General features: G+C 48.9%; 1 protein-coding gene across 5 annotated transcripts in view; it reads right to left on the bottom strand.

The window, feature by feature from the left end:
• The window catches only part of SLC4A4 (solute carrier family 4 member 4), a 183,554-nt gene that overhangs the window by 66,608 nt on the left and 91,112 nt on the right, over positions 1 to 25,834 (bottom strand). For 2 of the 5 annotated variants that reach the window (XM_087737168.1, XM_087737170.1), the window contains 3 exons: positions 20,343 to 20,503; positions 16,961 to 17,113; positions 6,122 to 6,198 (listed from right to left, as the gene is read on the bottom strand). In XM_087737168.1, coding sequence (XP_087593294.1) covers positions 6,122 to 6,198; positions 16,961 to 17,113; positions 20,343 to 20,503 — 391 coding nt within the window. Of the gene's footprint in view, positions 1 to 6,121; positions 6,199 to 11,429; positions 11,526 to 16,933; positions 17,114 to 20,342; positions 20,504 to 25,834 lie in introns of all 5 variants that reach the window. The other 3 variants (XM_009463608.2, XM_087737169.1, XM_087737167.1) reach the window with 2 other exon arrangements.

Below are 25,834 nucleotides of genomic sequence, written 5' to 3'. Positions count from 1 at the left end.
GCAAGCAGCTTGACCTCGAAGAGCTGGAGGAATTCTCCCGCCATGAGAAGTCCTGGTCTTTCGGACACCGCTCCGGTACCACCGCTGTATCTGGCAATGGAGAGCTCAGAGCCCAGAAGAGAGCAGGAAGCCTAGACGCTGATTTATTAATTGGAAAACAGAAAAGAAAAATAAATTGTCCCAGAGTGCCGCTGCCTCTGCTTGCCTATCTAGCTGCAAATGACCAGTACGTTAACTGCAGCCAACACCTCATAAAATCAGACAAAGGAAGGCAAATCGCTTCTCCACACTGCTACCTCAGAAGCAGTGTTCTGCCAACACAAATACAATGGAAAGGAACACGCCTCCTCTTCCCTCACGATCCTTAGAAACTGCCAAAACATCACACAAGCCCAACGCAAAAACATCATAAAACAGCAAAATCAAACTTCGGTGGCCTTCACTGAAGCTATTTATCATCGGAGCGGCTTGAGTCAGGCCCCTGCAAGACCCTGAGGATGCTGAACCGGGCTCTTCTGCAATCTCCGTGCAACACAGTACAACGAATGAAGCCGTCATTCTCGTGGCAGAGGGGAGCCGCTTCATGCAAACTACCTGACTTCAGTGCTCATAAATAACCCGCTCTTAACCCGGCAGAGCTGTTGGGGTGCTCAGCACTGCTGACGGAGCGGAGAGCGGCAGGAGGAGTGAATCAAAAGCCTTTTGTGCCGCTACGGGGCAAGCTTCCCCCGCGGGCTGGGGGCGGGAAGGGAAGACTGCCCTTGGAGCTCCCCTGCTCCTTGGCAAGTTGTGATGCCTCCTGCAAGACAGCGTGTTCATTGAGCGTGGCAGGGAAAATGGGAATAAAAGCTTTCCTCCCCTCTCCGCTTCTTCCCCCACGAACCTTGGTCTCTTTTAGACATCGTTCAATATCCCGTTACGGCTTCTTATCCCGTGAGCTCAGCTGGGAACCTGACGGGCAAGAAGCTTTGTAGCACTTTGGTGATCGTCAGCAGACCCCAACACCCCGAAACAGCAACATAAACCACGGCTGAACGTCTCTCGGAGAAAATACACGTACTTTTGCTCAACCAGAAATTCTGGCTCGCTGCTGCCTGCGGACGCTCTCTGCAATCGCTTCTATGCAGGCGAACGCTGAACCCACAGCACAGCCGCTTCGGCAAAGCTTTGGTGTCCACACACTGTGCTGCTGCTGACCGTAACCGACTCTGCGCTATCCAAATAAGCAATAAACCCCTGTCCCATTAATTCCCCTTTCCACAGACCACCAGGCGTGACAAGCAGCCCACCCAGAGCAGCCGCCAGATGCGGCCGAGGCGGGGAGCACGGTGTTTGGTCTGTCGCAGGCACACCGGAGCCCAATCGATGTGACTGATGCAACTTTTGCGACGAGTAATCCGCAGCTAATGATTTTCTGCAAACTCTGCGTTTTGGTAATTGGCCCTTCCTCTTGTTTCAGCTTTACAATCATTTGCTTTCCATAAATTAAAGGGGAAAAAGAGCAAGATGACATTTTTAATTTAGCAGACATCCCAACCTTACAAGTAACCCCGGACTCTATTACGTTCCGATTTCCGCGTCACTTTATGATTTCGTGCGGCCTTATTCTGATGGCAGAATTATTTCATCCAGTCTCAAACGTAAGGAAGAGACTCACACAAAGCCCACGAACGTGTTCCAACTCCACTGTTTTCCATGAAGCGACCTCTCCTTTGCTAAAGCTGCTAATCTAACCGCTTATCACACGTCCGTTCGCACTTGAAGTCAGAGGGGAAAGAGAGAATAAAGAGACAGACATTTCAGTCCTGGCAAGATTTGTTTGGGTTTTTTTAGTGAACAGCAATACGCCGAGATTGTTTTCAGAGGAGAAGATGACAGTAAGAATTAGTGCAATTATCTGAAATTATCAAAGAACGAGCCAATCCCACCGGTCTTAAATACAGGAGCAGGTTGGCGGCAGAGCGCTGGAAAGAGCCCCAGCCTCCCCTGTCCCTTCCTGACTCCAGCCTTTCCCAAGAAGGATCCTAAGTTCATTTTCTTTGTGAAAGAGCTTAATGGTTACCCACTAAGAAGATTAACTCTAAAAAGTGTATTAAGAAGGCAAAGAGTATGAGAAAAACACAACAAAAGCAAGATCAAAGTAAATCCAAAGTAAGCATAAAACCACCCCTGCCATAAGGGTAGAGGAGCCAACCTCGCAATGCTTAATACAGGTAAATCTGAGTGTTATCTACGGTTTTAATAAAACCATAGCTCTTGCTATGACCACGGGCTGTACTCAACGTCAGCGTGCCTTGGGACCACTGCAAAACCTTCTTTTCAGTGCTGCCTGCCTTCTAACTCGCCTTGGCCAGCTGCGAGAAAGCCGCTGAGCAGAACGGGACATCTAACCAGGGTCAGCATCTGCGCAGCGCAGCAAAGCCCGGCTCCTCGTTACACAGCGGAGGACGCAATGTGCACGTGCAGGACTAAACAGGCCCTTGCAAACCGCCGGGAGGGCATCCCCCGGGAGGATTCTCCGACAGGCCTCCGGGGAAAAGCTAAGCACGTCCAGCGCTCTAGTACACGCCACTGCCATGCCCTCGGCTAGATCCCAACCGACTTTAACACCTCTCCGCCCTGCTGCGACAGAAGCACCCACCTCGCCCAGGGGCTGCCACGGCACAGACGTACGAAAGCATAAACGCATCTGTCCTAGCTTAAGCCTCTTCGCTGAGCTGTCTGCGTTAGCCGGGCTTCTTCTGCAGCTAGCGAGGCAACTGTCCGAGAGGCAACCAGCCCCCCTGAAACCTGAACCGACTCCGCCATTCCAGCCCTCCGCAGGGACTGAAAAATAACCTCCGGAGACGAGACTCGACAACAGGCACCTCAAAGAAGTGCCTATGTTTGGAGGGATCAATCTGGGCTTTTGTCTTTGGAGCCGAGGTCCCTGCCGCTTACTGCCCCTTAATTGGATTATCTAAAAAAAACCACCACCACCCAAGCCACCTGAAAGGAGCCCGGCCCAGGTGACCACGCTCGAGCTCCAGGAGGAGAGAGAAGCGGCCAAGTGTATTAGATAACAGGCCAACACATGCCACTGCTGCACACAGCCTTCCCCCTCCCAGGGTGTCCTCTGCTGACCTTCTCCAGGCTTCTTTTGGTGCCTCTGACCTCAAAGGCTATCCTTGGAAACCACCACTTATGGCAAACAGGGAATTGAATGGAAAAATTCAGTACTCGCTAGTGGGGAGGCAATCGCAGTATGCCAAGACATCTACTCCTGCTTTGGCTCCGCAGAGAATCATCCCAGACAAAGAACTATCAGGGTCATACAACGGGAGACACCCGTTTTTCACTTCGCCCTTACAACATCAAGGGGAAAGGAGCAGGGAAGCCGCAGGCGGATGCCCGGGACCTGTCTGCTTTTCCGAAAGTATGCGAGGGAACTGTTGCTCAGCAGAGACAGAGCACCTCAGGACGGAGAATGTTAAATATCACCGGGGTTGGAGGCTGGTGGTTGGATAAGAAGACCTTCCCAGGTAGGCTGAAAGTACTGGCAGGTACGGCTGCTTCAAAATGGGACAGCTGCTTCCAGCTAGATGGGCGCACAGGGCAAGAGCTGTCCTTAGGCACGGTCCTGTGTCCCTCTCCGCGTTCTCACGTGGGTGATGACCACAAAACCCGCCCTGCCAACCTAAAAACGGGAGGGCTTCAGGTCAGACTGCGACTACAAAGCACTGGCCACCAGCACTGCTCCGTGAAGAGAGAGAGAGAGAGAGACAGAAACAGAAAGAAATTAAAGGGTAAAATCTTCTGAGGAGCACATTTCACCGTTTCAAGAGAGAGCATCCAGAACCTCTACTTCCATTTTACTTAGGTGTCTTTCTGCTCGGTAATAACCACAGATTAAAGGAGTATTCTGGCTATAATATTGCTACACCCTTCCAATTAGCACTGAAGGTTGCAGAACTGAAAATTAAGGATATAGGGAGGCAGAGAAGTTATTGAAGGTATGCAGAAGTTTGTTCAAAGCCCTTCTTTAAAACGCAGGCACACAATACTCTCCTTTCTCTTTGTAAAAATACCGATTGCTGAAAGAGCTTAGGTCCAGTCCTGCTCCAAGCAACTGTTATAAACTGGCTTCAGCCTGTCTCGCTTCTTATACGCACACAAATAAATAAAAATTGGCATAGCCTCTTTCTCCAGCGGACGCATCCCTCACTGTATGGCCTCATTAACTGTCAAGCTTCCAGATGGGATACCAAAATAATGAAAGCCAGCCACTCTGCTGCCAAGGCAAGAAAATCTGTTCTTCCAGCTCCCGTCGTCGCCACACGACAGATTATTCCCTTGCCTCCTCGACGGCACGCTAAGTCCTGCTCAAGAAAGTTGCCAGGCATCACCACAATTTCCCAAACTTTATCAAGACGGGAGTTTCAGTCAATCAGTAACGAAAACTGAGGCCTAAGGTGATTTCTCAGGCCAGCTTCAAAAGGCGTGCAGTACAAGGGTTCCATTGTGCAAAGTTCATCAGCAGGACACGGGCTAATTAACCGAGCGGCTGTTCGGAACTAGGTAGTTTTCGAGTAACGGTTTTCACTACAAACAGTCAGGCATTATCTACACTGAAAAACTTCGGAGCGCACTTCCAAACTGGATTTATTAACAGGTTTCACGATTAGCACTACCAAAACATCTATTTTTATACCCAACTCTAGACAAAAAGTCTATTATCTGTACGCATCCAGAGACTTTTCAGCAGGAGGGGCAACTGAGACCGCTTGCGCTACTGAGATCTACGAAGCCTGCTGCAACTTTCAGACCTAGTTTTCTGCTACCCTATCTATAAGACCCCAATTATAATGTGATTAAAACATAAAACCTAGCAGTCTTTCCAAGGCAAAAAGCTATTTACAATACTACTCTTTCCCCAGCTGTGGCTGCGTATATTAAAGGAAACAGATATTTTGCGAAACCAACCAACCAATATAGATGTATGCTACAACTTTGAATGACGCTGAGGTCAATGCAAAACATGCTGCCCCCCCCCTCCATGAAAGTATATTTATTTATATAAATATATATTTATTTTTTTAATATTTAATTACTCTAACCTCACTTTTCTACAGTGACAATGTTGCTGTGTCCCTTTAAGGCAGAGTTGCACTTACAGAAGACTGCAACCTGCCATCATTTGAAGGACTAGAGCCATTCTCAGCTGGCCAGCATTACTGCCTTACCCAAATAATTTTCCAAAGTAACTCTCATTTGCATTCAGAATAACCATGGGACTAGAGAACGCTGAAAGACACGGGAAAAAAAAAAAAAAAGATTCTCCGAAAGAAAGAGTCAGGCTTTGAGAATAACCCACTTTTTGAACCACGACAAAGGGGTTTTGAAATTTGCACAGAGACCTTATTCAGACACCAGTTTTCTAAGAGCTGAAATAAACTCACTCGCCCCACAGACCCTTCCACTCTCAGAAAGGACGAGAACACACACAAAGGCGGCCCGTATGATATACCGCAAACGCCACCCTAGTCTAAGAAACTGGTCAAATTGGTGGAGACTTGGCACTAAAGGCCAATTTTAACTTTATTACTCATCTCCGTTTTGGAGCTGTTCTTCCGTGGCTACCTGTCAGCACAGGCGCCTTTCTGAAGCGATGCAGAGTTGCACAGGGTGAGGCGGCGTCTTCTGTTCCACCGGCTGCTGCGGTAGGGACGCAACGCCCCGAATGCTCCTCGTCCACCCCACGGCCCTTGCGAGCGCACGCCCTGGCGCGCTGCAGGACCTTACCTCCTGCGCAGGCCCTTGCCCTCGCCCCAAAGACCCTCTGCTCAGCAGGAAGAGGATGCAAAATACATCAATATCTGGCTATTTTCCCTCCTTTCTCACGGGTATCAGCAAGGTGCCACGACCGTAGTGTCACTTGCTTCAGGCCTTGCAAGAGTTTAATCTGCTGTTTTCAAGGGCTGGTGCTTAAAAAGTGGAGGATCCAGTCCCGGGACTCAGAAATACTCTACTTACCTTGTTCATCCTCTTCTTCTGCTTCAGTTTTATGGTACAGAGCCTCTTTCCCCGACATCCAGCTCCTAACCATACACATCACCAAGCGAAGGCTGAGTCTGAAGCTTACCTGATCTTTCTCAGGCTTGTCAGAGATGTCATTCAGACTGGTGGAAGTCAGGTTTCTGTGAGCCATGGCTGGGCTGCCTGTAAGAACAACGTCGACACCAATTAAAGCACCTGTTTCGATCCAGTCAGAAGAACACAGAGGCTCAGGCTACAGCAACACCCTTCCTTGCACGGGAGGCTGACGTGGGCAATTTAAGACCCTGACAGGCTGCTTTCTGTGACTTTACGTGGCACGTGGGATATTAAGATACTGATGCTTCGTCATCTCTGACCCACAGCGTTCCCCTGACTCTTAAGACAGCAAAAGAGCCTGAGGACTTTCCGTAATTCCCGCCTGTGGGAGAAAAAGCAAAGCAGCAAGAAGGCTGCTGACGCTGATGCTGCTGGGTCGGGCAGGACCCAGCCACAAAGCCATCCCTCAGCAGCAGGGCTGGGACCCTCGTGGTCGCTCCGACCTGCAAACCCCTGGCCGTAGCTCTCCGGCATGGTTGGCACCTGCCCTCCGCAGCCTGCGGTACCCAGCTGGCAGCTCTCGGTCCTTCAAAAGAGCCAGTAACAAAAATCTACCTTTCTTCACCTAAGCTCATTAACGAAGCTCACGAACCTTAAGCATTTCACTGATTAAAACGACGCGTGCGCCGCATTGATAGGTCCTAAGTCACCAATTCCTGACACCAGATACCCCAGAGAGGTGAAGAAAACCCTCAGAGACGAAGAGCTGAAGCAGTTCACCTCCATTTCTTTTTTGAAGACCAACTGCTCGTCTGTAAGCCTGCCACGCTGGCAAAACCAGCTGGGCAGGAGCTGCTCGCTCCCTTACGGACTACTTATCCTGCTTACTCTTGTGATCTCAGAGACTAGCAGAACATGGAAATAGTTCTAAAGAACTTGGAAAAAAGCCCCATGATTTCAGAATTCAGTTCTACAATCCCACTAAAAGCACTTGTAGTTAAACCTGAAGAAACCCAGAAATAGCCATAATTGTAAAAGAAGAAAAATAATTTAATTTAAAAAAAAAACCACACCTTCTGGGATGGCTACAGTATCATAAACCACAGCGGTCAGTAGGCATTTTTTTAATTATTCTGAAATTTTCCCAGCCCTTCTCCCCGACGCTCACAGGAACCAGAAGCAGAGCAACGGCTGCTGTTACCACAGAGTTTCTGACCGTGAACATAACTGGAAAGACAGAAAGACCTCAAAAAGAAATGGCACCGAGGCATTTCCCAACTGAGGCTATGTTTCGAGACAAGGCTGATTAAACGTATGCTTTGATACTCATACCAAAATGAAAGCCCAAGTTTTCAGTCTTCATCAGCTCCCAGTGCAAATGAGTTCTATAATAAATCAGCATACCGAGGGGAGGAAAAAAAAAAGGAGTGGGAAAGAAAAGTTTTCTAGGGAAAACTAGAACCCAACGCAGAGCTGGGTCGTCTTTACAAGATATTCAACGTATGTGGAGACAGACTTAAAGCATGCTTTCCTATGAGCCACCTGGAATCACGATATACCTGCTCTGCGTTATTGCCGCAGCCAGGACCGTCAACACAGCAAAAGCCAAGCACAATGAGATAAATTAGATAGGATAAGAAGGGGATCCCCAGCTTCTCCTCCTCCTGCTGTTATGGCGAGCCGGATTTAAGACCCCACCTCTCTCTACAAAGTGTTTACAAATGTTTACTCATAGAGTGAGAAATGCCACAGGGAAGACTGGTTTAAGCTACATGTATTAGTAACCATTCTCCTAATTAATTATTAGCAAGCCAGACTTAGAAATGTTTACAAATTTTGACTGAATGTTTGATACGAATCTGTAGGTAGGAGATAAACACATAAATAAAACAGGAAAAAAGTGATCAAACTTGCTGAAGTGTGTTGTGTCTGCTATGTGGCGCAGACGTTACTTTGTTGTAACACCTTCTCTGATGTGAATATTTCATAAATATTTCTATTTGGCAAAAAGCAAAGCTGGACAAAAAAACCCCAAATAAACCCAGGTTATCGTAATCCTGAAGCCTCTTACTGAAACCCAGGGCTCGCTCTTCTTGTATGGTGTAATTAATTCTCTTTTAAAGGTTGCACAGACACAGCGGATTCTGGGAAATCTTTGATGACTATATAATGTACCCATAAATTAAAATGAAAGATTGAAGCTCGATGCAGAGATACACACGGCTGCTTGGCAAATCTGAGCCAATAATATCAGACAAAGAATCAGAGGAGCACTTCCTTTAAAACGCGAAGCTTGTTCACGCTGATAATTGGTGTCACGCAGCTCAGCGAGTCGAAGCAAAGTTTCTATCACCTGAGTGCTACCGAGTGAGAGAAATCAAACAAAACGTCTTCGGCAGAGATCTGGAGAAGGTCAGAGACCTGCAGAGACGGGAACAGCGGGGGGCTGCTCTCAGAGCCGGGTATCCCCCCCTGCCCCAGGCCGGGCTTGGGAGAGCTGCTCTTCTGCTGCGGATGGTGAGCCAGCAGTGCAGAGATTTACTTTCTCTTCTTCAAGCCTTACCCTGAGACCTCTGAGTCCTGGCATGGCTAACGGCTCCAACTGAGCAGGAACTAAGTATGGCTTCCAAACAGCTTTGAGCAAGGGTAGAAAACACTAATGGTTTTATTTTATGCGGTTGTTTAATGCTGTTTCAATGCTTTTTATTCAGAAGAGCTGCACTATGTAGCTGTAGAGAAAGGCATCTGCTGAAGGTACCCCTTCATTTTCTGCAGGCTGCTTTGGTGGCTTTCCAAATTTCTAGGTCCAGTTCTGGAGTAAACAGACTAAAACCAGGGCCCACAGCTTTCACAGCTGATATTTTTCCAGATTACAACATTTGTTTGCTTTCTTTATTGCATGTCCAAGGCCGAATGTTTCTTTGGAGATAATTACCCTTCTTTCTAAAAGAAGCGGCTAATGACTTGATCGCCTCTTGCTAGCAGCCTCTTTCTCCCAACACGACCAACATAACCACATCAAACTCACAGCAGCTCTTCTCAAGCCATCCCACATTTATCCAGACCCGGACAGACCCATGTGCCAAAACACTTGTCTGCCTTTTCCAGTTTTACCCCTCGATTTAATAAATACCACGCTTCCCTACAACATGACCTTGACTGTACTCTAAAGCCATCCCAGCTCCAGCAGCACTACAAGGCTGAACACGGACAAGCGCGTGGAGCCTGGAAGTGAGGGACATCAGACAAAACCCTGTATGAGAAGAAGCATGAACCTCTCAGGAAACTCCTTTGATCGCAGCCACAACTTGGGATGAGGAATGGCCCCCTCCTGCCCACAAATCCCTCGCTGGCAATGCAGCACTGCTCTGGTGTTTTCTCTGAAGAAACTGCTGGTGTGCTCGCACTCCTCTTTCGGTCAGCGGGACGGAGGACCTGAGCCCCAGAAGAAAGCAAGCCCGCACCTGCACTGGTTTCTGAGAGTTATCCCCCCCAAGAGCTGCGAACGCGTCGGCCACAGCTCCAGCTCCTTGGCACAACGCACGGCCCTCCTTCACTCCCTTTTTCCCGTCATCAGACTGGCCTCGCATTAAGAGATCTGAGCACCAAAACTTTACAACGTGCTCCTTGTTCTTTGGAGGTAGAAAGCGTCTCATAATCCCAATTTAAATAGGGCTCTCACAGGCTAGGATGATTCGTTTCTCCATCTCCTCGCAAGAAATTTTACACTTCATACTGAGAGCCAAAACCTCTTGAGCATGTAATATGGCTGTTCTCCCCTCAAGTCTGGGCTCTGTGCATATCATCGTTTGAAGACGCCTTACAAGGTCCTCAAGTTCAGACTAGTCCCACTCAGTACTGACTCTGACGATCTCTAGAGCAGACTGGAAACCACAAGCTTCACCTTTTACCAGCTTTGCTGACCTAAGGAACTTGACAGTGTCCCAGCCTGCATTTACAGACCTTTTCCCCAAATCCCTGCATTGATCTCGACTGCCAAGCAAAGTCACCAACAGAAAAATGCTGCTAGAAATGCAAGATGCAACATGCGCAACGTTGGCTCGAAAGCCGTTTGGCTTTGTGGATGCTGTGGCCCAAATCCGCGCAGCCTCAATGCCTTCTGACTCAGGTTCCTCAGGGTTGTGCACCTTTGGAGACCCAAAGGCAGGAAGGACGTGCCCAATACTCTTTTTTTTTGATGTTTGTGTAACAAGGCTGCTCATAAGAGCAACTCCCTGCGGCAGACCCAACCATTTGGAGGTTATCGTGACACAAGGTGTTCTCAGTCTCTGAGAAAGACCTGAAAGGGGGGGAAAAAACCCAGCCTTCAAAACCTGGGAGTCCTCGGGTGAGCACCTTCTCTGACTCGAGAGAAAATACGGGAGCAGAAGGCAGCAACGAGGCTCCCGGCCTACAGGCTCTCAGAGCCCTGAACAAACAGCGGAGTAGAAGGTTTCTGCTGCCGACACCTCAGCCAAAGCCTTCAGCACACGATGTTCACCCTTACGCAGTGTGCTAAAGAAGGATAATTTCCTGATTCGGGCCTAATTGAGATTACCGTCTCTCTGGCAAAGGCGATGCGAGCCTCTCCTTGGCTGTGCTCAGTCAAGAACTGGTGCAAGAAGTAAGGCAGGCAGTCCAAACCCCTCCACGTTATCTCATTCTACTAATAAGCTCGATAGTCATCTTTCACGGGGAATATCCTGAAATTCAGATTTCTGGAGATGGCTATGGCCCACAAAGAACGGCTCTGTGCCACAGGGGCAATGAGCTGTGCCTTGCCGGGGGAACGGCAGGCTCCTCTGTGATCAGCAAGGCTCCTGGTGAGGGATGTTTTACAAAGGATAACCACAGAGAAGCAGGGCCTGAGAAAAGCCCAGCTCATCGCTGAGCGATAAAGCTGGCAGGGCCTGCTAGCTGCGTGACAAAGGGAGCCTATTTTTGTATTTCATATGTATGGAAATTAAAATAGTTAAGCTCGTTGCAATTATAATACCGCACCGGCGGCAAAATCCGTGAAGCCCTTTTAACAGCCAAAGGACGCTTCTAATAGATGAAAGAAATGGTACTGGATGGCCTAGGAGGAAGACCGCCGCCTGAAGCGCAGGCTGACCTACCTGTTTCACCCCAGATGAAGGAAAAAAAAAGCAAAACAGAGAGAAAGAGAGCAGTGGGAGGGGACACTGAGGGTAACAGGAACAGCCAGAGCAGCAGCCATTCCACAGGGAACGCATCTGCGGTCTTCCCACTGGTAACGCAGCAGCAAGCGTTAGGAGAGCGGCTGGCGCCGGGAGTTGGCCCTTCCTCTTCCTCTCGTCTCCCCCAGCCCACCCGCCCTCGCCCTGCCCATGACTTACTGAGCCATCCCACGCTGGGGCTGCGCTGCACTCGGATGTCGTCATCCAGCGTGCGGGTCGCGAGGCAGGGCACCGAGCTCTCCAGCGGGCTGCGCGCTTGGGTGGCGCAAGCAGGAGACAGTAGCAGCGGCAAAGAGGAGGAAGAGAGCAAAGTTGAAAAGTCAAAGGAAAAAAAAAAGAAAAAAAAAAAAGAAAGGCAAGAAAGAAACGCTCGAGCAATTGCACAAGCAAGCCGGCTAGGAGACAGAGCGTTTGAAGAGTCGCAATTACAGACAAGTGCACCTTTCCGCATCACTGGGTGACCGAAGCGGTAAGCCCGCTCATCTGGAGCACGACATCTCCTCCGTAGCTCCCCTTTTCAGTGTTCACCTGGCAGGTCTGGAGCCAGTTTTCCATCCCTGGCGTCTAAAATTCAGGCATCTTAGAGCGGATTTCAAGCACCAGAGTAAGGCAGCTGCAGCATTGGTTGCGCTCGGCAGTCCCAAGCTGCGGCGCGGTCGGTAAGAGCGGCAGACACACAGCACGTTTGAAAAAAGATCAGGTCACATCCCTGTAGGAGCCAACTTGGAGCATCCTGACCACGTACGCACCCGGGCACGCCAGTCGCGCCTTGGAAATGCGTACCTTAGCCTGTAATGCTTCAAATAATGCAAACAGCTACATACATTGGTGGGGTTCTTCCAAGCGTTCCTTGAAAAGCGTCTCATTTCTGACCTAAAACGCTCTCCTCCTGTGCTGGTATTGCCATCGTTCAACACTCTAAAAGGACTGAGGACACAGTTTGTATGAAAAACACTGAACAGAATAAAGCTGGACATTAACGTAGAGTAAAAACTTTAGAGGAGAAAAGTTGTCATCTGCTGCTAGCTATCCTTCTCTCAGGGCATCAGCCAAGGCACTGCAGACAGCCTAAGTATGATTTTAACTCAACTGTTTCCAAAGTACGCTGTCAGCACGGCGAAAATAAATAATGTTCCTGAGGTGTTTGGGCAGCACGGACACCATCCGCACGGTGACGGATAGCATGCCGTTATTTACGGTGGTTAAACGCTCACACTGAAACACATCGCGGGTTTCTACAGCCTCTGCCAGCTCGGTTTTAGTACCATCCGACCACTTCTCTTCAACGCTTTTGCCAAAGGCGCTCTCAGGTGTTAAATTATACAAAATGCTGGCAGGCAGGAAGCTTTTAAACAAAAATGTCAAAAATGCATAGCAAATATCACCAGCGAAGCACCAGTAAACACTGATGAAACAGTCCTCGGGCACCTGCATAAGGAACGGTGACCACGGCTCTCATTTTCTACAGCGGCGAAGCCCCGGCAGACCCGCGTTACAACCCAAAGGTGTGCCAGCTGGGCAAGGCCTGCCCGAGAGCAGCTACACACGCCATTTATCGCAGGGCTTCACGTCAAGCGCCGCACCCTGTGCCAGGCAAGGACACCAAGAAGCCTTAGAAAGGCAGTCATCAAAACAAGACTCACAAAAAAACCATCAAAAAAGCCTGCAGGAGTTCAGTTGAAATGTAAAATCGAAATGTCCTTGTTGAACACTTCAGAGAGCTCAACCTCCTGCCAATAAAAGAAACGAAAGGGGTGGTGTCTTCGTAAGGTAACTTTGAGTAATTACTTGGTACAGCTTTGCCTGCTCAGCTTTTTGATAACAATCTTTTTCCCGCTGAATGGGCAGCAGAGGAGTACTTTGATTTATCCTCCTCCACCCCACGTCACACAAGAAATGACCACCTTTCGCCCAACTTCTTTCCCAAGAGCAAGAGGATTTGTGGGGAAACATCCTCCCACAAGCATGACCCCAACACCCATCTTTATGACGCAGCAACGGATACGAGGCGTCCAGCGCGCACCTTTGCCGCTCAGAGGTCCCGTGTTTCTGCCAGCCTGATTGCTACTGAGTCTTATCATCCAAAAGAGCAGTGAAACGAGAGACAGGGGTGGAGGATGACTCTGCTACCAGGGAACCGTGGCCCAAGGGATATGGCCAGATTTCAGATATGACAAATACCCTGGAAGAAATTGGTCATTATTTCATTTGGGTTTTAAACCTAACTGCCCTGAAAAAAAAAAAGAAGGAAAATCATGGGCAGGATCCATGCTAACGGCATTACGCTGAAGTGTTTCCTAAATAAATGTCTTTGAAAGTAAGTAAATACAATTAGGTGCGTATCAAAATCATAGGTTCCAAATCCATCGTGACTGCCCAGTAAGAGCCAGCAGGTTGCATAATATTTTTACCCGTAACCTACAGCAGGGTCTGGTTCAGCTTCAGCAGAGATCGTTTCATTAACAACCCTTAATGAACACGCAGAAACTGTGTCCATTAAAGGAGCAGGGTGCTTTCTAATTTACATCACTGTGTTTTATGGGTAAACTAGTGAACGCCAGTCGAGCAGAAAGCCAAGCCGCCTCCCAGATACACCAGCCGTAAAGCTATTGTGCAGAGGTGAGAAGCAAGCGATGCGCAGAGGGGCTGCCGTTCTCGTGAGCCCGGCGGCAGCATGAATATTGGATGAAAGCTTCCCCGACGCTGAAGTGAAAGGTAGACACTGAAAGGAAACACCTACTCGGAAAGAAACCCTCAGGGAATTGAGGAGCTCTTGGGGCTGAGGGCACTTTCATTATTGAGATTAGCCATGCTGAGAGACAGCTGCGCTCCTGTTGGCCTCATTAAATTTTTATCTGTCTAAAGGACAAATTCTGCCTTTAGAAGCACACGAGAGGCACTCATTGAATTCCAGGCAGCGTGGTATAACTCGATCAAATACGTTCTGGAGCTACTTCTTCATTAAAGCGTAAATAATAAATAACGGTAACAACTATTCCTGAAGTACTTCCCTTTGTACGTAAGTCTGTCCCTCCTTAAGTCTCAAAGCACTCCAACTGTCACGGAACGTAATGCATTGTATATTCTCCTACCACATGAACGTCCCAGGTGGGGAAACAGAGGCCAAACAACACGAAAGGAGCGGCTGAAGGTCAGCCAGCGGGCTAAGCAGAGCCCGGAGCAAACTTCTTGAGAAGCAGTCCCACTGAGACAGGACCTGCACAGCCCCTTGGAAGAAGAAAAAGAAATCAGGGAAGAACCAAGTCACCTAGGATCCGAGTACAGGATGCCCTCAGCCATGAAAAATAAGCAGGGGCTGGAGTGAGAACTTAGACGAACGCCCTTTGTCAGCACCATCCTTCCCAGGATAAGCATGCGGTTATTTTCTCTTTAACCAGCCCTCAAAGTCCAGCTCTGTACGGCAAAGGAGAGGGCTTACCGCCCACGGTACAGTTAAATAATACACCGAGCAGGATTTACTTTCAAACCCCTGAAGTAAGTTCGAATTTGTCGTTAACACCCTGAGGTTTTGAAGGCTCCTCAAGGAATGACTTTAACTGCAGAAAGGAAGAACTCGACATTCACCAGCTGCTGAAAAAAAGAGGAGGCTGTTACAAGCATATGGTGCAGTAAAAATAGATGCAATAGAGAGGTGGAAGGTGGATGCACGCTGTGAACAGAGCCCCTTTTAACCCCTTCAGCTAAGACGACTCTTGTGCCCGAAGGAGGCACTAATCAGAGCGATGCCATAGTCAATCCTAAAGGTTTCTTTACATGACTATGCCTTAGGAACTCACTGTGACAGTAAGTACTCAGAATAAAACACTAAACTTGATTATTTGTTCCAGGATCCTTCTCCTCAAAGCAAACCTGCTCATCTTTTCAAAGGTCCAGACAGAGCAGTAAGTGCAGAGGTGGTAGCTGATATCGATAGACACCACCGCAAATAACGCCTACACATCCTACCTGCAACAGCCGTTTCCTTCTTTTAACAGAAAGCAGATGCCTCCCATCCAAACAGCGGGAGGAGCCGATGGAAAGCCCCAGAGCACGGGCTGGAAAGAACGTCATTTCTTAATCCCAGCTGAAAACAAACGCGAGTTACTCGCTGGGTGCCTGACGCAACCGAGACATCCTCCAGGGATCCGAACTGCCTGGCTGATTTAAGGGCAAAAAACCTGAGGCACCTACAAATTTTATGCCTGAGGCTAATAGGAAATGAGCAGGGGGGCTTGAGGAGCGACAGTTTAGCTAGAGCTCCTGAGCAAGACCCCTCCTGGATCCAGCCCTCCACAGGCCCTCCTACCCCTGCATAGCACCCAGTTCGCACGGTGTCTGCTCAGGGCTTGCGGGAATTCGCAGGCCCGAAGCGAAGCTCGGTGATGCCCAGAAGAACCCTTCCCCTCACCGCAGCGGGCTCTGGAAGGGGTTTCCCTATCTCGAGCACGCAGAATTTCTTTACGGTGCTCTCCAAAGCATGGTCCCTCTCTTTGCTCCATGGGACTCCTGCAGGGATATTCACCGAAAAGCTGCACACCCGGGACGTTCCCTCGATTCTCGTTATTGGGCCTTGGTGCTATTCACTTCATCACCGCGTTATCAAGGCACTCGTACACGACAAGACTTATTGCTCTTGGCGATGCATGTTCTTCACATGCACATACACACCTGTTGCAAAAGCCAAGGGTGATAAAGAGTAAGAAATCTTAATCAAGTACGATAATAGGTTAGGGAGAAACGTTAGGGTGAGTTTTAGAAGCAGAACACAGAAAGCTAAGAGGCCTTACATGTAGCAAGAAGAAAATAATTTCTTCGCTTGCTTTCCTTTCTGGGTATTTTAAAATGGCAACTTTTAGACAAATTTCCAGACTGCCACAGGAGGCAGCTGACAGAACTCCAGGACACGACAATAGGCTTAAAACTCCTCTTTTTTGATTATCACTAGTAAGAAAACTGCAAATCTCAACGTATGGCTAAGTACAGAGTCACTGCCAAGGCCTCTATAGCTGTCTGCATCCACGCGCACACACACATTTACAGGCACCGCTATAAACGTGGCACTACCTATTATTTAGAGAGAGACATTTTCACAACGTACACCACAACGCAACTTCAGGATGAATAAAGCAAGGTGGAAATCAGCTTTACCCACACTGGACAATGATTGTATAGCAATAAAATGCAAGCTAGATGTTACTACCAAGTAATTTTTTGATTAAGAGTGCCATCGACACCAGCTGTTACAGAAATCAAACGCGCATGAAAGCTTCGTCTCTGCCCAAACATTTCAGACGATCGGCCTTTTGGGTTCAGGTTTTTTTGACCTTTAGGTTCAGTTTTTTGTAAATCTCTCCTTCCCGTGGCTGTTCCTACACCATCCCCTACACGCCAGCTGCAAGAGCATCTCGCTGCCCGTCCCTGTCTGCTGCCTGCCTGCCGCCTCCCCTCCTCTCCCACTCAGTCCAGTGAAGATAGGGTTAGAGCGACGTGCCACGGCCAAAGCAGCCTGCAGAGCCCACCACTGATGTGCCATCAGTACGGGTCTCGCTACGCTAATCGTGGGTTAGAAAAGCATTGTCAAGGCAACGCAGTTAGTTCTTGGCGGGCAAGTTTGGTGGGTTGCTGTCAAAGGGAAGGCTATAGCCAGTAAGCCTCTGCATTACCATTATCGGGGTTGGTAAACATCCTACTTGCACTGGAGACGGTCTTTCCAATGTCAGCCAGAGAGCGCAGGTTGGATTTCTTGGTCTGGTGCCGGTGCTTCCTGAGCAGCGTGTAGGTGACTTTGTCCTTCAGTTCCGACTTCAAAAGCCCCGTCTCGATCTGATTGTCAACGATCATTTCTGTCGCAGGCAAAGAAAGGGGTGAGGGAGAGGAGAGGACAATTAATCACAAAGCACCCAACTCAGCTGCGTCCAGGCAGAGCCGGGGAGTGAGATGGATCATTTTCAGCCTACCTTTTGGAAGGCTTCCCTTCCCATCTCAAAACCAGCACCAGGTTTTGCCATTTTATTTTTAATGGGAATCTCTTTTAGACATTTCTTTTGAAATGAAACATAAGCATTTCCAGGCAGCAAACCCCATCCGCCACCGACACCTACCTACTGCACCGAGACTCCCGTCTGTTATTTTCATACACGCCGCTAAGCCTATTTAATACCAACCGTACCCAGGACAAGATGGCTCTTAGGTCACAAAGGGAATCTGCTCTGACCCTGTGTTTTTGTGAAGAAGCTACAACTATATTGCAAGTTCCAGTACGCGCCCAAAAATAACATGGTAAAACTTCTATCAGATTCAGCAAGGCCTGAGTTCACCTTGCAGGCCCCCAATAAAACCTCAGCTAACGACAGGACAAAGTCCTGGAGATGAGCACCTAATTAAATCACTCGCTCTGGGAACTGAAGTAAAGTGACGGCAACTCCAAAAGGCAGAACTTGCTCCGCTTGTCACAGGACGCGTTACGCGGCTTTGCCTTGAACTGCATCACCAGCCAAAGAGGCTCCCGGCCCGCTGCAAAGGCTGCTCCCTTCCCGTCAATCCTCTCCTTTCTGCTCCCCTATCCCAGGGCAGAAAGGACACAAAGGTAGCCAAATAGATTAAGAATCTCTATTGTGCATTAAATCTCACATTAAGTTGTTCCCTTCATTACTCCAGTTAACGTGCTGTCCCCCAAGGGAAAGTGGCAGCTCTTATTTGTCTGCCAGTAACTTTTATTTGTGCTAATAATAAAAGTTATGGGAAAGTGGAGGCAGAACACGCATCACATTTGCTAACTCGGTGAGGCAGAAAGTCATCTTCCACAGGCTGCCCAAGAACTCACGCCTCTTCGAATCACTAGGGAGAAAAGCCCGGTTCTTCCACCCAAACGCAGCTAAGGACGATGACGTGCACGGACGTACGGTTACACAAAACGTTTGGCAAAAGGTTTATTTTTGTCAAGTGCCATTTTTCTGCAAGCTTTTGTTGCTCCTATTTTTTGTTAGTGATTTTTGGAATACTTCCTTCAGAAGAACATGCCCGTCTTCATCACGTTTATCCTCCTCCGTTTGGCAAGTTTTTCTTCCCTTCCACGTTCCTGATACAACACAACGCAACAGACAGCGCTCCGAGTTTTTTGTTCCTGCGTGTCACTACTAGACACCGACCAAGTGATCATGGATCGCTAGTTCTGGAAACCAAGCCTGCAGGCTTCTTGGACATCCCTAGCTCTCTGATTCAGGATCCGGACCGGCAAAAATCCCCCGCTCAGGACAGTCCTACAGCAACAGCAGCCACTGATCTGTAATTTAATCGCCCAGGAATTAGATTTAATTTGGGTGTTGAAGAGGGATATTGCAAGTGACATCTCAAAGTGACTTCAAGAAGAAATTTCATGTTTGAGCGTTAAAGTTTTGGACCACTGACATCAGCAGCTATCTTCTGAAGCACATTCAGCATAGAAATTGAGAGGTTTCTGGTTTTTTTTTAAACTTTGCAAAGCTGTGCTTTTGGATATACAGACACAAAAATAAAGGAAGATAAATGCCACCATAAGCACCTAGAAAACCAAGCTCCAAACTCTGCAGGTAATACCAGAGGCAGCTTTTGTAATCCCAAGTCTTACAAACCAGTGCAACATCTGGTATTTCGCAATTTCATGCCAGGACAATTTTGAGCCTGCTTCCTGAGACTGCAATTCAAAGCACTGAGTTTTGTGGGGGTTTTATTTCATTTTGCTCTTCTACACTTCTTCACACGATGGCTTCTAGTGTTTTGGTTAAATGTACCTCCACTGGATGGCTCACTTTTAAAATTTATTTTCCTGTCTTCTTACACGGCGTCGGGAACATGATCTAGCTCTCAGCAATGTCGCTAAGTGTCATCCCAGGCCACGGCTATTTTGATTGCAGAAAAATTGCCATCCCGTTCAGCAGAGCAAGGCGTCCGCTGGTGCTGTGGCTGCTCCTCGCTCTCCGTTGCTGGAGGGGAGCACCCATCCTAAACAGGGCCTCACCTGCCTTCACCCCACCCCGGGACCTCATCCGAAAGCCGCCTGTGGTCTGACCACCAACGGGCTGCATAAAGCAGGACTTGCCCGGTATCGCTGTCCGGAGAGACGTGGCACACTTCTGGTAGCGAACACGAATTGAGTCAGTGTATGCTATTCCTTTCACACACACGTAGCGGTATCTCAGGATTTAACTGAGGATTATGTACTTCAGGATCCAAATGGTTCCATATAATCACCAAAAAACAGTTCAAGGTAAGCACTAATTATCGCCGAAGTCAACTTCTTCCCGAATTGAGAAGAACTTTCATTTATCTGTGTCCTGGTTTCAGCCGGGATAGAGTTAATTTTCTTCTTAGTGGCCGGTATGGGGCTGTGTTTTGGATTTGGGATGAGAACAACGTTGATAACCCACTGATGGTTTGGTTCTTGCTGAGTAGAGTTTGCACCAGTCGAGGCCTTTTCAGCTTCCCGTGCTCTGCCGGGTGCACAAGAAGCTGGGAGGGAGCACAGCCAGGACGGCTAGCCCAGACTGGCCAAAGGGCTATTGACGTCACCGTATGACGTCATGCTCAGTATATAAGCTGGGGGAAGAAGAAGGAAGGGGGGGACGTTCGGCGTGACGGCGTTTGTCTTCCCAAGTCACCGTTAAGCGTGATGGAGCCCTGCTTTCCTGGGGATGGCTGAAGGCCTGCCTGTCGATGGGAAGGAGGGAATGAATTCCTTGCTTTGCTTTGCTTGCGCGCGCGGCTTTTGCTTTCCCTATGAAACTGTCTTTATCTCGGCCCACGAGTTTTCTCCCTTTTACCCTTCCGATTCTCTCCCCCATTCCACGGGGGGGGAGCGAGGGAGCGGTTGGGGGGTGCTTAGTGGCTTGCTGGGGTTAAACCACGACAATCTGTTATCCTTCTCCATGTACCTCCTACTTTTCCCTGTTAGTCCTTGGAGGATTATTGCTTTATTTTCCTCTTTTATTGAAAAAGCAGTGCTTGTTCATTAAAACCATCAGTGAAACCATCATCAGGGTTAATAAAAATTCGTAGGGAAGAACTGAGGAGAAGAGCCAAGGCAGCTTTACTTACCCACCACCTGCGGGAGAGAAGAGGCCTCCATATCCAGCATTATCGAGCCTTTCTCTATACACGTCCTTAACTCAAACAAGCTGTGCAGGGACAAGGTGGCCACGTGAGGTTTGCTCCATCGCTCTCCGCCTTGTTCTACCTTCTCCTCAAACTTGATCCACCTACGAGAGGAGAGAGCAACCAGACTGTGTGAAAGCTGTTGGCTCCTTGCAGACACCCATCGCTGAGAGCAGCGAGACAGCTGAACCATCGCGGCATACCGACAAGTTCAAGCACACGCGTTTTCCCACACGCCTCTGAGGCCACAAATCCACGATCAAGTTGCAGAGGCTTACGGAATTGGTATGTGTCAGCCGAGCGGCGATAATGCTCTGCCTGCTGGTCAACTATTGCAAACGTGGGGTAAAACATGTTATCTTTAATAGCTTTCACCAAGACTTAAGCTAACGCCCCCTGAGCTGATGTTTGCTCCAGGCCAAGAGTACCTAGGCAGCTTCGGCGCCTCAGCTGGGACCCGGTTGTTCCCCCTCTGGTTTGCGCAGCCGGCCCCTAACCCGACGCTGCATCAAACCCACCACGACGACGCGACCGTCGCGTCGCCAGACCCAACAGAGAGGAAGTCGGGTAACTACGTTTACACTTAAATAATCTCAAGTGAGAGGGGCTGAGCACCACAGTGCCACAGAAAACATGGCGGGGGGTGGAAATCAGCATTTCTGGAAATAACGTGACTTGTATTTGAGTATTCAAATCCAGACAATAAAATCTGAGAACTTCAGCCACTGCCAAAACTCAGCAGCGCTGAATAATACTGCCCCATGGCCACAGGCCGGCGTGAGGCAGAGGGAGGAGGAGAGGAGCACATCCCAACCCAACCTGAAGATGTTCTCAGCAGAGCAAGCGAGCCACCAAAGGAAAAGACACAAATTAAGGGGCTCGTTCTTTCCCTCCGCTCTCTAGCCGTTGCTTAATGATTTAACAAAGTCGGTCTGAAAAAACCAGCAAGCTCACCTCTAGTTGAAGATTAGAGCAAAGGTTAAACCCCGTCCTGTGCAAAATACTCTGTACACCCCCAGCCCCATGTCCTAACAGCGGGCGAGCAGCAGCCCACCTCCGCCTGCAGGCCTGGCCGTGCCCGTGGCTCGGGGCAGCCGGGGCCGGAGCCCGCGGCTCCCGCGGCGGGGCCGGAGGAGGAGAGCTACGCTAGGCCAGGGGAAGAAACCCCCAGGCCGTGGTCCTTCACTGCAGCAGCCAGCTAGGGCTTTGGTACCAGCTCGGGGGGCAGGAGAAGCAAGGCGGTTTAGGATCACCTCACTGCAAAGCAGAAGTGCTTTTTAAGCCTGTCTTTAGATACTGTTTTAATATGTGCGGAAAATGAAAATTCCAGTGACTAATATAAGGGGATTACTAAGACAAAAAACACAGACGTAAAGGTAAGGAAGCTCATAAATTGGTTCAAAAGAATAGTATTAACACCAAGTGAAATTAGATTTAATCCTGAAAAATGTATTACTTGAGGATTAATCAATTGTGCTTTTCAATCGCAATAATCTCTTGTCGAGACTTTTTTTTTTTTAAAGCTGCTTTTTAACTCAAGCTAAAAGACTGAATTTGATCTCAACTTACTAAGGTTCCACTTCGTTCACAAAATGGAGGTATTTCCTAGGACGCCGAAGGGACTCGGGCAGCTGCAGACCTGCGACCTTCACAGGCGATGTATTACCTGTGCCCGAGGTGCCGACTACCCTGCAACAGCATCGAGGCTGCAAGGACAACGCGTTTGTCTGCTCAGTGAAAGTGGGTTATTCACAACTATCAATATTTGCGTTCTGTTTCCTTTCCTCACTATAATCCACAATACAAACACAACATAACAAATTTCAACCTGCAAACCTGTCTGAGCTGCCCCCTGCTCCATTCAGCGCAGTCCCTGGAATAACTCTTGTCCTCGGGAGCGTGCGCGCCCACCCGCTCCCACGGGAAGGCGCCGGCAGCGAGGTGCCTCCCAACACCCCGACGCAGCGTTGGACGCTCCGTTCTTAAGCCCCCTCTGCAGCCCTGGTGCAAACCAACGTGAGTACTTCGTTAAGCGAAGCCGTCCACGTACGTGGCTTTCCATACGTTTAGGCAATGCTAAACTAAAGAGCCAATGCTCTTTACGTTTGGTTTTGTTTTGTTTTTCTAAAAATCTGCTTCTGCAGAACAGCTCGCCCACAACTAGAAAGTTGCATGGGCAGCTGCCGAGCATAGGAAAAAAGTGCCGGACTTTCAGGGCGGAGGGCAGCGGAGAGGGCCAAAGAGACAGCCGCGGGGTTAATGCTTCCTATCGCGCGAGTACGGCATTGCACAGCTCTCAGCAGAGCTCCCCGGGTGTTAAAAACAACGCTGCCTGCAGCCTGGCAGCAACGTGCTCGGTCAGGGCAAAGGATTATCTCCGCTGTTATTTGAGAAAACAAACAATCAAATTACCCTCCTCATCTCCATCCCTCTCTGTTCTGGACATCTACATATCCTTCCTGCCTGCCGGCTGTACTTCACTTGCAATAGCTCATAAACATCCCGTGACCACATGAAAGCAGCAGCAAGTTAGGACATAAAACACCCAGGTTCTGTTATGCCTCTTGGGCCCTGGAAACTACGCTGACAGCTCCAGCAAGGCTCTCCTGGCACCGGGGACTTCTGAGTTCGGGTACCTGTCAGCATCGTTGGCTCCAAAGGGCTGAGACTTGCGAGAAAAATCTGCCAGCGGCGCACTCGGTTGCCTCCCGAAGACCGCCCTGCACTTCGAACGCGCGTCTGGGAGCCGACAGCGTAGTCGGTGTACGCGTACCGTGAAGACAGCTAGTATCTCTGCTAACCGAGATGCGGGAGCCATCGGTGTTTTATTTTTAGAGCTTCAAAAAGGACTGCGCGAAAGGTGTGTGGATATTATAATGTGTAAAAGGGTGAAGGAGCTGAAGGTACTGCCTGACAGAGCTTATATAATAAAAAAAGACCATAACAGAAGATTGAAAAAACCTCTCCACCGTCCCACAGTCCTTTCAATCCTTCTCTCTGTAATCTCATCATCTTTCTACCATCTCCCTGCCTTGCAGAATGACCATCCCCACACTATGGTGGACGCATCTTGGTCCCCAAATGTACTGTGCTGAGCCTCAAAATAGACTGGTGGTCCCCAGCTGCTTCAGGCCTTTTCCTTTTCCTAGTTTGCTCTGTAGCCTGTAACTACTGCTGAAACACAGACGTGCACATGTCAGTGCAAGAACTTGTCCATCCGCAGCAGGTAAAGCGATTACGAGCGCCGACAGAAGGAACAAGGAGCACCCAGTGACCCAAATCTTCAGGTTACCTTTTAACAGCAATAAACCTTCCCTTTTACTGCTCTCTTTTGAATGCATTTACAGGGCTTCGCCGTGAAACCCCGTGTACGCCAAGGACCTTCTTCCAAAACGGCCCTTTATTGTCAACCATGGCCCAAGACCACGATGTGCCACCAGGCAACAGGACCGTGCAAAGGAATATGACATCCTCGAGCCCCGGTCACGGGCTCATCTTACCGCTGTCAGAAATGTCACCGTGGGCAGGGAGACAACTACAGCCTCTTTATACTGGGGTTGCAACACAGACAGCTCAGCGTGAATCAAGAACCAGGATGGGCAACCAAAGGTCCCCTTCTGGAAACATCTTATAATCGGCAGCTTTAAGGTTTTTGCTAGGACTTCTCCGTTCCACGTACCGGTTATTTTTCTGTTGCCCAGAACAGCTCCTCTGCCCGCTGAAGCACGGAGCTAGCCAGCTCTAGCTGGTGCGTCCTGCAGCAGGAGCCGCTCCGCGGCCTACAGCGGGTTTTGTTGTGCAAGATTCAGTCCTTTCGGGGAGATGCTGAGAAATCCTGAACAACCACACGCCATGCAAGATCCCTATCAACAAAATAGCATGCAAGTCAGGAGGGTGGGCCAAGTTTAGGAGCTACACAGTGCCTCAACAGGGTCCTTAAAGCATGTAATGTATACATGTATCTTTAAAGAGAGAGAATCGTATATAGAGCTCCATCTAGCACTTCTACGAAAGACGCGGGAAAACACGTAAAACCAGAAATCATTTGCCAGAGAAGAAGAAAACCTCCCTTTTTCTCTACGGCCCCCTGACAGTATGAAAAGTGCAGGCATAGCCCACCGTAAGGTCCTTCGAACGTCCGAGCAGAGGGCTCTTGACAAATGTCCCTCAAGAAACAGAAGCGCTTGGTGGTCTGGACCCAGGGCATCCTGCTGCTGACGCTGACATTTGCGGACTTAAGGAAAACGGAGCCTCCCAATAGTCATACGATAAGGAGAGACCGAAGAGGCCGCTCGATAAGAAATGCCACGCTAAGGTCTGAATCGTGAAAAAGCTTTAACGGGTTGTCATTAAAACCCTTTCCCAAAGACCTGTGCCTGGAGAGAGGAAAGCATCATTGGCTGCAAAAGGCAGAGGTGGGCCGTACAGACGACAAAATGCAAGTACTGAACTAATGATAAGAGGGAAGAAAACAAATAAAGGGAGAAAAGGATGACCAACAAGCAAGAAGTTAAAGAGTAAAAGGTGAAAAGTCTTTAAATAGGTTCTCCAAGTGAGCGAGAAGTAAAACTAACGAAAGATAAGGGGGTGAAGGGGTAGGTGGTGGAGCGGTTCATTAAATCGCAGGTGAAGGAGATTAAGGTAGCCAAACAACATGGGCTAACTACGGACACAGTAGGTGCCCTTAAGACTGGAAGGTGGAGAAAGAGCTTAGCCCAGCCACAATAAAGCAAAAGGAAAAGCCCCAAGTTAAGCGAGGGGGATTGGGAACAGGGGAGGCAAAGCCCCAGACTGCTCTCCGGCTGGGTGAGCACCTCTTTCTAGCGGGACGTTTCAGGCCTTCACAGCAACCAGACTGCAATTAGGGGGTTACCTTTTAAAGCAAACCCAAGAAAAACATTTTTGCTGTGTAAAAAAATGAAAACTTTATAAGGCTAGAGGCTAAACAGCAGCCTTTCGGTCACGAATCCAATACAACGGCTCTTTCGATGGCATTCAGAAATAAACTATACGTAACTTGCATCAACCGGATCAAAAAGACATGCCAGTTTTTTGGCGTGGTTTTTTGAGCATGGTTTTGGCATGTTTTTTTGACCAAACCAACAGCAGCATCAAAGAAACGGGCAGAGTACCTAACTAAGAAACTCAAAGCGGGCAACCCAGTCCAGCATTTAACACACACCTTGAATAATTTCCTCAAAAGAAAAAACCTTTAAGTTTTTTTGCCTATTTAAAATGAATTTCATCGATAACTCGCCAGGAGAGGGACACAGTCAAAATTTCCCAGCTGGTGGTGCGCGGTGGGGTCAGGCTCAGATCTACTTTCGGGCAATAAAAGCGAAGTTGCTTTGACACACCTGCGGCAGCTTTATTCAGGCACCCATTTCTGACAACTCTGGCCAAGACGTTGCCATTCTCTGCAAAGCACTGGTAAG

Source organism: Nipponia nippon, unplaced genomic scaffold, assembly GCF_047370975.1.
Source record: "Nipponia nippon isolate SJK-2023a ecotype South Korea unplaced genomic scaffold, ASM4737097v1 scaffold_6, whole genome shotgun sequence".
NCBI lineage: Eukaryota > Metazoa > Chordata > Aves > Pelecaniformes > Threskiornithidae > Nipponia > Nipponia nippon.
Note: the sequence above shows the minus strand (reverse complement) of the source record. Positions and strands in the feature narration are given on the sequence as shown.